Source organism: Eremomyces bilateralis (assembly GCF_010015585.1).
Source record: "Eremomyces bilateralis CBS 781.70 unplaced genomic scaffold P152scaffold_2, whole genome shotgun sequence".
NCBI lineage: Eukaryota > Fungi > Ascomycota > Dothideomycetes > Eremomycetales > Eremomycetaceae > Eremomyces > Eremomyces bilateralis.
This window is the reverse complement of record NW_022985068.1, coordinates 1-10,583: the sequence shown is the minus strand read 5'-3', so window position 1 is coordinate 10,583 and position 10,583 is coordinate 1. Positions and strand designations below refer to the sequence as shown.

The window sequence follows — 10,583 nt, the reverse complement described above, 5'->3', positions numbered from 1 at the left end:
ATGGCAGGTGGATTGTTCATTTGGGCGGCAACTGCCTACCGATTTATTCAAGATGGCCCCTTCGCCGATGAGAGACTACAAACCCTCCTAAAAGGTAGCTTATCAACTGGCGCACCAGAGGAGCACCTCAATGAGCTATACACTACCGTTCTAAAGAAAGCCATCCGGCCAAAATACTCTACAGAAGAGCAGGAGAGGTTATACCATATGCAACGGCATATCCTTGGAAGTATTGCGATTCTATTCTCACCGCTCTCTACTAGATCGCTTTACCTATTGCTCGGTGTCTCTAGGCAAAATATCGATCAGATATTAAAGAATCTTCATGCTATCCTAGACGTCCCGAAAGTTGACAGTCGTCCGCTTCGTCTACACCACCCCTCGTTTCGCGACTTTCTACTTAATAGCGAAAGATGCCGGGATCTAAATCTCTTTATAGATAAGAAGCAAGCCCATCAGATTTTGGCAGCCAGCTGTATACAAGTTATGTCGAAGTGGCTTAAGCAAGACATCTGCGGTTTAGATGCGCCTGGCCTGCTTGCGAGCGAGGTCGAGAGAACCCAAATTGAGCAAAGTCTTCCTCCCGAAGTCCAGTACGCATGCCTCTTTTGGGTCGAGCATGTTTTAAGGAGCGAGATCCAACCATCCGATAATGACTATATACACCAGTTCCTGCAGGAGCATCTTCTTCATTGGCTTGAAGCTCTTGGATGGATGGGGAAGGTTCCGGAAGGAGTACACGCAATTACTTCTTTAGAGTCGTTGACCGCTGTCAATATACCTCCGAGCCGGATAAACCGCTCGAAGACCTTTCCGAAGAAGTTCCAGCACATGTTGAAATGGATCTCCGGCTCCGTACCATCAGCTTCAATTCCTGCGTATCAACGCCAGGTCGTTCATGCTACTGAGCGTAATCCCCCTGGTTTCTCGGATTTCATTTATGACGCCAAGCGGTTTATACTCTATAACCGGCCAGCGATCGAGCAGGCTCCACTTCAGACGTACTGGAGTTGCCTCATATTCGTACCAACAACTAGCGTAATAAGGAAGCAGTTCGAAGGGCGCATATCCGGGGAGATATTGCAATTGCCCCGGGTCTCGGAGAAATGGAACGCGCTGCTACAGACGCTCGAGGGCCATTCGGGCCCCGTCACGTCCGTGGCCTTCTCGCCTGATGGCAAGACGCTGGCCTCGGCTTCGTGGGACGGCCCTATCCGGCTATGGGACGCCAGGTCGGGCGCCGCACTACAGACGCTCGAGGGCCATGGGGGCGCCATGCTACAGAAGTTCAAGGTCGATAATGGCGCTGCCACGGCCGTGGCCTTCTCGCCGGATAACAAGACGCTGGCGTCGGTTTCGTGGGATGGCACCGTCCGGCGATGGGACGCCGGGTCGGGTGCCGCACTCCAGACGCTCGAGGGCCATTCGGGACCCGTCATGTCTGTGGCGTTCTCGCCGGACGGCAAGACGCTGGCGTCGGCTTCGTGGGACGGCACCCTCCGGCTATGGGACACCGGGTCGGGCGCCGCGCTACAGACGCTCAAGGGCCATGGGGACGCCGCGCTACCGACGCTCAAGGGCTACTGGGTCGCCGCGCTACAGAAGCTCGATGGCGATGAGGACCCCGCGCTACAGACGCTCGAGTTCGATGAGCGCTGCGTCACGGCCGTGGCCTTCTCGCCGGATAACAAGACGCTGGCGTCGGTTTCGTGCGATGGCACCGTCCGACGATGGGACGCTGGGTCGGGCGCCGCGCTACAGACGCTGAAGGGTCATAAGCGCCCCGTCTTTGCCGTGGCCTTCTCACCGGACGGCAAGACGCTGGCGTCGGCTTCGGGGGACCGCACCGTCCGGCTATGGGACGCCGGATCGGGTGCCGCGCTACAGATGCTCAAGGGCCATAAGTGCCCCGTTTTGTCCGTGGCCTTCTCGCCGGACGGCAAGACGCTGGCGTCGGCTTCGGTGGACCGCACCGTCCGGCGATGGGACACCGGATCGGGCGCCGCGCTGCAGACACTCAAGGGTCATTCGGACACCGTCTCTGCCGTGGCCTTCTCACCGGACGGCAAGACGCTGGCGTCGGCTTCGTGGGACGGCACCGTCCTGCGATGGGACGGCAAGATGCTGGCGTCGGCTCCGTGGGACGGCGCCGTCCTGCAATGGGACGCCGGGTCGGGCGCCGCGCTGCTGAGGCTCATGGGTCATAAGCGCGGCGCGCTGAAGATTCTCAGGGGTTATAAGGGCGCCGTCATGGCCATGGCGTTCTCGCTAGACGGCAAGATGCTGGCGTCGGGTTGGGAGGACGGCACTGTCCGGCTATGGGACGCCGGGTCGGGCGCTGTACTACAAATGCTTAAGCGCAATGGGTACGACGTCACAGCCGTGGCCTTCTCGCCGGACGGCAAGACGCTGGCGTCGGCTTCGGGGGACCGCACCGTCCGGCTATGGGACACCGGGTCGGGCGCGGCGCTGCAGAGGCTCAAGGGCCATTCGGGCACCATCACGGCCATGGCGTTCTCGCCGGACGGCAAGACGCTGGCGTTGGCTTCGGGTGACGGGACGGCCAGGCTGTGGGACGCCGGGTCGGGCGCAGTGCTGCAGACGCTCGAGGTTGGGGCCGTCCTCGAAACTCTGTCTTTCTCCAATGACGGCACCTCTCTTCAGACCAACCGAGGATCCTTACCTATTTTACAAACTCCCTCTAATATTACGCCTGTAATTAGCTCACAGCTTCCGTCTTCTATCTTTGTCCAGGACCAATGGGTGAGTCGCCGTACCGAGCGAATCCTTTGGCTTCCTCTTGAGCATAGGCCAAGCCGCATTGCTGTCTATGGAGGCGTAGTTGCATTCGGGTACGCGTCTGGAAGAGTTACGATGATGGAATTTGCTCGATAACTTTCCCAAGCTTTCTCAAGATTTCTTCAGCCTCCTCCCCGCCTACCTCCCCTGCAGATGAAGTCATTATATACTGGACGAACAGTATAAGTGGCGACAGCTGATAAGTAATGTTTGATTAGTAATGCAAATGCTTTGAAATCAAATTGGCGATGGGATGGTACTAGAGCTCCGAAATGAATAAATGAATACGAATATGGCCCTTATTCATATTCGCTCTTCACGAATATGAATAATATGAATATTTGTGACAGTCTTGGGCTTCGCCCAGTCTGTATGTTGTGGCCTTGCGGCCTAAGGCAGAAGGGATGGGTAGATCAGTAGTGGAACTTGCAGGGGCCAATCAACCGTTGATATACCGTTGATCCACCGTTGAAAGAAATCAACCGTTGATACGAATCAACCGAAGTTTCCCCGTTGATTTCGCATCTTCGTATAACGCATTCAACGGTTGATTTTCGCCTACACCGTTGATTTCATTATACGTATAGACTTATTCAACGGTATATCAACGGTTGATCGGGGTCTATACCGTTGATTGGTTTGTCCACCGCAGATCGACTACTAATCACGTGGTTCACTTGCAGGAATGTTTTACTCGTTACAACCAGCCCCCCATGCTGCTTGAATGTTTTGCTAAGCTTATCGGAAAGCCTGTGTATTATACATACATCGCTGTATCGCGTGTAAAATCCCCTTCATGTTAAGAGTCGAACAGAGTTGGGTGGGTTAGAGGTAGTGCGGCGCTCCTGTGGTCGGTGTAGAGAGACTTTACCTCCCACGGTAGGAAGTGTATGCCGGTGTATTGTTTTCGTCCCATCGGTCCCAGACACCCATTTGATGCCATCAGTGCAGCGATCTATCCATCTATTCATCTCGTCCATCCATCATACACTTTGTAAGCCATCAGAATCCATCCACCCATCTATCCATCCATCTATCCATCCATCCATCCATCCATCCATCCATCCATCTATCGTATAGTTTGCAAGCCACCAGAGCGCCCTTCTTATTACACAGATCCGTCTCATCTATCTCTCCTGACAGCCAGCTATCTTAAGCTTGTCTGGCGCCAGGCACTACATAAAGTGGATCTTGCTCCAGTTTACATATAGCAGCGTGTCCGAATCCTTGTCCAACGGTATCTCATTGTCATGTCCGTCGTGTTCCTTGACGGGGAGGATAAAGAGCTTGGTAGCTTCGATAGCAGGAAGGCCGACGAAGAACTGCTGCTCCTCGCCTTCAATACGCAGGAGAGGGAGCTTGAGAATAGGGTCAATACGTCCGGTGGCTTGCGAGGTCGATACAGGATTGACGCATCCGGTGTGTTGTGAGGTAGGCGCAGGATCGACACGTTCGGTGGGTTGCAAGGTGGGCGTCAGGATGAGGAACAGGCGCTTATAGCCGGGCAGCGCTTCATGCGTGAAGATATCGTCGATACCGCATACCTTAAGGGTGGTACCACGGACCTGGATGAAGTCACCTCGTCCAAAAGTAGTCCTCTTATTATTGGCATCAAACGAGAACTTCTTCCACCACTCGACGACACTGGTTCCCATATGGTGTACGTTCCGCCCATAGTCTCGGAGATAGGCAGAGGATAAATTACCACGGAAACCTGCTGTCATATGTGACGGGCGTGTAGGGAGCTTGAGCGTCTCGCGGCAATACTTCTGCTGGATCTTAGACTGCGCTGTAGGATTACGATGACCATCGTCAAAGATGATGTTCTCGACGGTATCGCCGGTATTATCTTCATCGATCGCCAGACGCATAGTCTCCTGTGGAAACAGAGTGCGGAAGAGCGTTGGACAGGCTTGGTCAATGTCTTGGAGCTGCTTAGTGATCTTGGCATTAGGAAAGGCACCGGTAAGGGCGAGGCGGAGGGTTTGACGAATATTCTCGCGCTAGAGGAGGTCCTTCTCAGGGTTGCGCTTATTTGTAAGGAGGATGGCATTCTTGTACTCCTTATGCTTGTTCTCACCAGGCAGGACACCCGCGTTAGCAGGGATGGCATACTCACGGAGAACCTCTTGAAAATGTAAACCAATATGGACATTTGGCCTCTGCTGATCCCGTTGGAACTGGATGGCCTTTTTTGTGGTGAGGGCACCATCTATGGCTGTCTGTCCTTGCATTGGCCCTGGCGTCTCGATCGATGAGACGACTATCTGGCTAGCAGTTGATTTTCCGCCTACCTGGGGGGCAGTATCTGAGGCAGGCGGATTAACAGATGTCCGACGACTCGACGACGCAAGAGCAGCAGCTCTGCAGAGCCGCTTAAACATGTCACGGCACCGCTTGATATCCGTATCGAAAGTTTGACGCTCTCCTTGCGTCAGGTGAGAAGCAGTGCAGAGCATGTTAGACTTGGCAATCGCCGATAACGCCGTAACGATCAAGTTTGGGACAAGCTGTCTGCTGGGGTTCTTGCTAGATTCACCAATCTCGACCATAATATCTTTAAACGCAATATGGACGCCCTCGAAGTACGCATTCTGGATATGCTTTTCGCGTAACCAAACTCGAGCCAGGCAGGGGGCAATAACGCTCCATCGGGCGTGCTCTTGAAGGGAGTAGCTTCCGATGTAGTGCTCAGGAGCTTGGAGACGACCCCATCCGGGAGGGAACGGAAAAGAGCGGAGCAACCGACCATATTCGGCTGCGGCCTTTTTTGTCAAGAGATCTCCATTCCACAGAAGGTGCGTAAGCTTCGTGATGCCATTGAGTTCAGAGTGGAAAGGATCGGGAGGACGGGAGAGGACGAGATCAAGAGCAGGACTCAGTTTCATCAATGCCGGGTCCTCTGCTTCCATACCTAACTTATCGGCCGTAATCTTCCTCTGGATCTTGTTAGGTCTGCTTCGGATAGAAGCCCTCTGACGTATAACTTCATAGTGGTATCGGCCGCGGGCTTCGATATCAAAATCAAGGAGGCCACGTTGGGCAGTCTCGACAAGACACATCCTGCAAGTAGATTCGGCGGCGACAGATCGGAAGCCTGAATTGGTCTGCTGCTGGGGCATATCACCAATATATGCCATAACAGAGACGCAGACGGTAAACTGCTTACCGGTGATAAGCATATCAATGCCTCGTTCGAGCTGTGTTATTCTACCTCTAAGGGCATCGGTAACCTCTGTAAAGTTGCTGCCATGCGGGCCGAGTGTAAGTGGGAAGACATTCTGCCTCTTATTACGGTCTGAACTGCGGAGAGGCGCTAATAAGAGATAGAACCCCATAATCGTACGGTACATGTTCCGAAATAAGCCGAACCCGTCAAGAAAGGCGAGCAGGGGAATAGAGATAATGTTAGAACTTTTGCTAAACTTGTCAACGAGATACTGGCGACCATATTCCGCTATCTCTATCTGGCCACGGATAGCCCTAGACTGGTTTAGAGGGCGGATATTGTCCCCACGGAAAATACGGCGGATAAAGAGCTGGCCTTGAATATGGCTCTTGTCGTCTCTAAGCTTAACGCTGCTCTCGAAGGCATAGTCAAGGAAGATGTCAAAGTTGAAGGTATATGGAGTAAGAGCACTCTCGAGAACCATAGAAATATCATCCTCTAGGATCACTAGTTCCTTATTTTCTGGCAGAGGGTCAAGCTTGATGATCATGAGCAAGAGATCCCGGCGTGTATCCATAAGATCGATGAACGGAACGATCTTTTGGACCTCGACGACGACCGATCCAATAGGGCCACGATGCTCACGTTGGCTACGGTAGTCTCTACCAAACGAGAGAATGCGACCGATGTGATTTTTGTCAGCGTCTGTGTGGCAGCGGCATATAGCTTCGTTGCACTGGTATAGTACAATATCAGACGGAAAGACTACCTGGCCTTCGGGGAGACGCGGGAACTCGCCGGAGGAGTAGCGGATTGAAGAGGCCCAGGCGGTAGAGTGCCAGAGCTCTGCCGGCTCATCAACGAAATGGGCCATTCCGATATGCATACGCTCGCGGATCGTTGATGAGAGAATAGCTTGGAAGAGGTAGATAGGGTTAAAGAAGAAGAGGTTGTCAGGCGCAGTGGCAACCTGACCCGCTGCTAATGCTCTGCTCATAATGATTTTCCTCCTTGAGGCAGGCAGCTTGGCAATATTAAGCTTGATGGGGGTCTGACGGAGCTCAAGGAGAGGGAGTTGGCCAACAGCATGTAGCTTCAGGGTATCTAGGGCCTTTGGCAGCTTCTTTACAGCGTCATCGCTCAGCATATTAAGGATTTCTCGAAGGCCTGTCCACTGAGCGCGTGAGATACCTGCCTCTTGACACCATAGGCCGAGTGCAACCTCAAAGTCTGATGTAGGGGCTGCTCGAGGGTTGGGGACAGGTGTTGAGTCGTCGAAGTCCGCAGGCGGTTGGATGGCCGCAGTGGCCTCAGCAGTGACGTGACTAGGACCAGCGACCGTGTCAAATACAGCGGTAGAAGGTGCGGCAGTGAAAGATGGCTGATATCCAACTGTGGCAGATATAACAGTCTCTATATCGTCCTCATCGATAGTATCGACAGGAACCGTTGGTATTATATCTTCCTCTTCAGGATCCTGGAACTGCTCGAGCAGCCGAAGATCGTGTAGATCTAGAAGGGTTGTCTCATTATCGTCAACGACTTCAGCCTGGTCAGTCTGGAGGCCAATGAGGTTCTCTGTAAGGTCATCAGAGGCAAGATCCTATTTACCTGTAAGTCATTCTGTTGAATATTTATCAGATTTATTATATCCATTATACTTACGGCATGTAGGTCAGGACTGACGTTATAATCACTTTCGTCATCACTAAACCCAGCTAGGAATTCTCTATCGTCCACAAGTTCTTCCTTAATCTTCCTCTTCTTTGAAGAGCTTCCTTCTTGGTCCCTACTATGCCTTTGTGTCGTTTTGGCAAGGAGTATATCCGCTAGGCCTCGAATAGGGATACGAGACATCTTAACGAGGTCGGATCTAATGGGTATATAGAGATGATTGATGATACGAGTGAGAATAGGAAATAAGGATAAGATTAAGAATGAAGAGTGTAAGTGTAAGTTCTGTTGTAGCAGGTGAGGCTGTGGTAGATAAGAGGTTGCATGTGGGAATTTTAATGTGTTAAGTACGTTTGTAGCAGGTACGGAATATAAGAAATGGAAGGCACACTGGCGTATCAGGACTTTGCAATTTTCGAAATCCACCACCGGTATGCACCTAAGTTGTTCTCGCAATTGAGAATACAGTAGGCTATTAGACATAGTATCGTATTCTATTCTATTTACTTTATCATTCAAAAGAAAACTAGTAAAGGAAATTACATTCCGGGCAGACAGGCAGGTAGGCGGGTAGTAGGATCCACTATAGCAGGTAGACAATACGTGCCGGAATAAGAAGTATACTAGGAACCATCCTTAGCAACGGATCATCATCTACTAGGTTATAAAGATATAGATTAGGGAGTAGGTCTTCTATTGGCGGTAGAGATGACCTAGAGGAACTAGAAGCCAAGACATATTAAGGGGTTAGGGAACTGGGTTTGGTTGTCTAAGAACCACATACCGTGTATGTATCCTATACCCAAGAATACGTTGGGAATCCCAAAGATCTAGAAGTCCAGGCACAATGCCACCTAGCGGCTGTGTAAGCAGTACTATACTATAGAAATATTGCACGAAAACGGAGCATCTGATAGAAAAGCACAGGAATATAAAATACAGAGCAGAAAACACAGTTCTAAACACACTACATAAGAAAATAGGAAACAGAAACCAGACCACAAACACCAGACTACAGAAAACAACCACACGGTCCTACAGACCATAGAAAACGAAACAGCGCGAATGGAAGGGGAGAGAGGGGGGAGAGGAGGGAGGAGAGGAGAAAGGAGAGAGGAGAGGGGGGAGAAGAACGGGGACTAACCGGACCTAGAGTCGCGGGGGTGAGGAGGGGGGGCTATAAGTGCAAACGACATTGTCGCTAGTGTAGCGTCATTTTGACGCGGTGTAGGGTCCCTCTGCCCAGAGCTAATATTAAATAGCTCTTTAAAACACTCCCTATCCACGTCCTCAAACGGCTCCGCAAGGCACATTGAATACCAAGCTTTATGAAGCTTGGATTTCGCCGTTTCGGAGCCAGTCTTCTCTATACGCTCCGCCCGAACAATCCCCCACACGAACGAGCCCAGGGACATAAACATGGCTATTTTACGTTAGATTATGGGCAAAATGCGGCTTTAAATGGACAAATGCCAGGACACAGTTAGACAGAATATACATCTAGATGGATAAAATCCAGATTCAAAGGACAACTAGATAAAACATAGTTCGACAAAACACAAGAGATAAAACGCGGATATATGAAATATATAACTTACACTTGCAATAAAATTCCCCCAATTGAGAGGATTTATCTACATCTAGATATCCCTTCATATAATACCATACGTTAAGGAAATCCTCCGAAGAGAACTTTTCGCCGAGATGGAGGGCAACACCAGCGGAATCTAGTCGAGACAAGACTTGATTCAGGAGTACGTTCTGCTCGAGCCAGTCCTACATACATAGTAGTTAAATACTTAAACATTGAATTCTAGATTTGGACAAATAGATCTGGAGTTAAATATAGCGTTCTGGAGATTTAAACTTGATTTGAACTTGAAATGGACTTGGAAATGTAGATCTGGACTTGGGATATGGAATATGGACTTAAAAAGAGAAATCTAAAGGGGGAAATGAGATCTGGACTTGAAAATGGGATCTAGAAGGGGGAAATGGAAATCTAGACTTGGGGACTTAGAATTTTGAACTTACTCTCATCTTCTCGATGGTTTGGGCCTTGAACGTTTTGACTTGGTCTTTAAAGACCTGTTTGGCCCGGCGCCAGAGGGCAGAATCCGCAGTCATTTCGGCTGGAAAATCCTGGCCATATACCTTCCGGATCAACGAAGGATAGGCATCGGTGTCATGGTTGAGGAACCAACTCCACCGAGTTTCGCGCCCAAATTTCTTTGCTTGAGACAGGAAATCAAGCTCGGACTGGGACGCTTGTCCGTTCTTCGTCCCCTTACTGCGCTTCTTCGGCGCAGAGAGTTCTTCGCGGCGCTGTCGCTTGTGTGCCTTCACCACCAAATGAATCAATTACTACAATATATATGGGATTTACTCGGAAATCATAGTAAATGATTCATAGGGATATAAAAACAAGTAAACTTACGCGTGGAGAAAGGGAATCTTCCCGAACAGAGGGATTCTCATCGTCAGAATCGAGAAGAGGATAAGGAGCCTGCGCATCTAAGACCGAGTTCTGCTGTCCAGTAGACATTTTCTATAGCTTCATTGCAAGGAAAGTGTTTTACAATGATTACAGACAGAGATCTCTAAGCTAAATGCGCTTGACGATGGCGGCACAGATGGTAGAATGGGCTTTTAGATAAAACGACACACAGTTCAGAGTGGTGGCATCCATAGAAGAACTCATTCAGTGGTTGAAGTTTAACGGTGAATCAACGGTGAATTAACGGTTTATCGGAATCCTCGAGGAATTTTCAACTTCGTGTACCGGAATCTACCGTTGATCCACGGTATTTCGTAATCCACGGTATAGCACCTTCCACGTATATCATTTCTATACGTCGTCCAAGATTCAACCATCCATCCACCGTTGATTCCATTCAACCGTTGATCCACCGTTGATTGGCCCCTGCAAGTTCCGCTACTG

General features: G+C 50.5%; 4 protein-coding genes across 4 annotated transcripts; 1 reads left to right on the top strand and 3 right to left on the bottom strand.

The window, feature by feature from the left end:
• P152DRAFT_478614 (WD40 repeat-like protein) lies at window positions 1–2,916 on the top strand (the record flags this gene model as incomplete). Its single annotated transcript, XM_033681665.1, has 2 exons — window positions 1–229; window positions 440–2,916. 2 exons carry the CDS (start codon window positions 1–3, stop codon window positions 2,893–2,895), a joined length of 2,685 nt encoding a protein of 894 aa, XP_033537642.1. The 3' UTR covers window positions 2,896–2,916.
• A 1,058-nt stretch (window positions 2,917–3,974) lies between these two features.
• On the bottom strand, window positions 3,975–4,670 carry P152DRAFT_470077 (uncharacterized protein; the record flags this gene model as incomplete). Its single annotated transcript, XM_033680938.1, has 1 exon — window positions 3,975–4,670. The coding sequence occupies one exon, from the start codon at window positions 4,668–4,670 to the stop codon at window positions 3,975–3,977; it is 696 nt and encodes a 231-aa protein (XP_033537641.1).
• Window positions 4,671–4,802: 132 nt separating this feature from the next.
• Window positions 4,803–6,965, bottom strand: P152DRAFT_388332 (uncharacterized protein; the record flags this gene model as incomplete). The annotated part of the gene is made up of 2 exons (XM_033675922.1): window positions 4,803–5,224; window positions 5,549–6,965. 2 exons carry the CDS (start codon window positions 6,963–6,965, stop codon window positions 4,803–4,805), a joined length of 1,839 nt encoding a protein of 612 aa, XP_033537640.1.
• Window positions 6,966–8,091: 1,126 nt separating this feature from the next.
• P152DRAFT_107712 (uncharacterized protein) lies at window positions 8,092–10,583 on the bottom strand. The gene is made up of 6 exons (XM_033673601.1): window positions 10,080–10,583; window positions 9,677–9,982; window positions 9,241–9,418; window positions 8,787–9,065; window positions 8,427–8,496; window positions 8,092–8,265 (listed from the first exon to the last, which is right to left on the bottom strand). Exons 1-6 carry the CDS (start codon window positions 10,185–10,187, stop codon window positions 8,226–8,228), a joined length of 981 nt encoding a protein of 326 aa, XP_033537639.1. The 5' UTR covers window positions 10,188–10,583; the 3' UTR covers window positions 8,092–8,225.

Bases quoted from the DNA above. Each gene is read 5' to 3' on its own strand.
- P152DRAFT_107712 (XM_033673601.1), bottom strand. From the start codon at position 10,187: ATGTCTACTGGACAGCAGAACTCGGTCTTAGATGCGCAGGCTCCTTAT. The intron at 9,983-10,079 runs GTAAGTTTACTT...TTGGTGGTGAAG, and splicing joins AAGATTCCCTTTCTCCACGC to GCACACAAGCGACAGCGCCG. The intron at 8,497-8,786 runs GTTAGTCCCCGT...CACAGCCGCTAG, and splicing joins CCCCCGCGACTCTAGGTCCG to GTGGCATTGTGCCTGGACTT.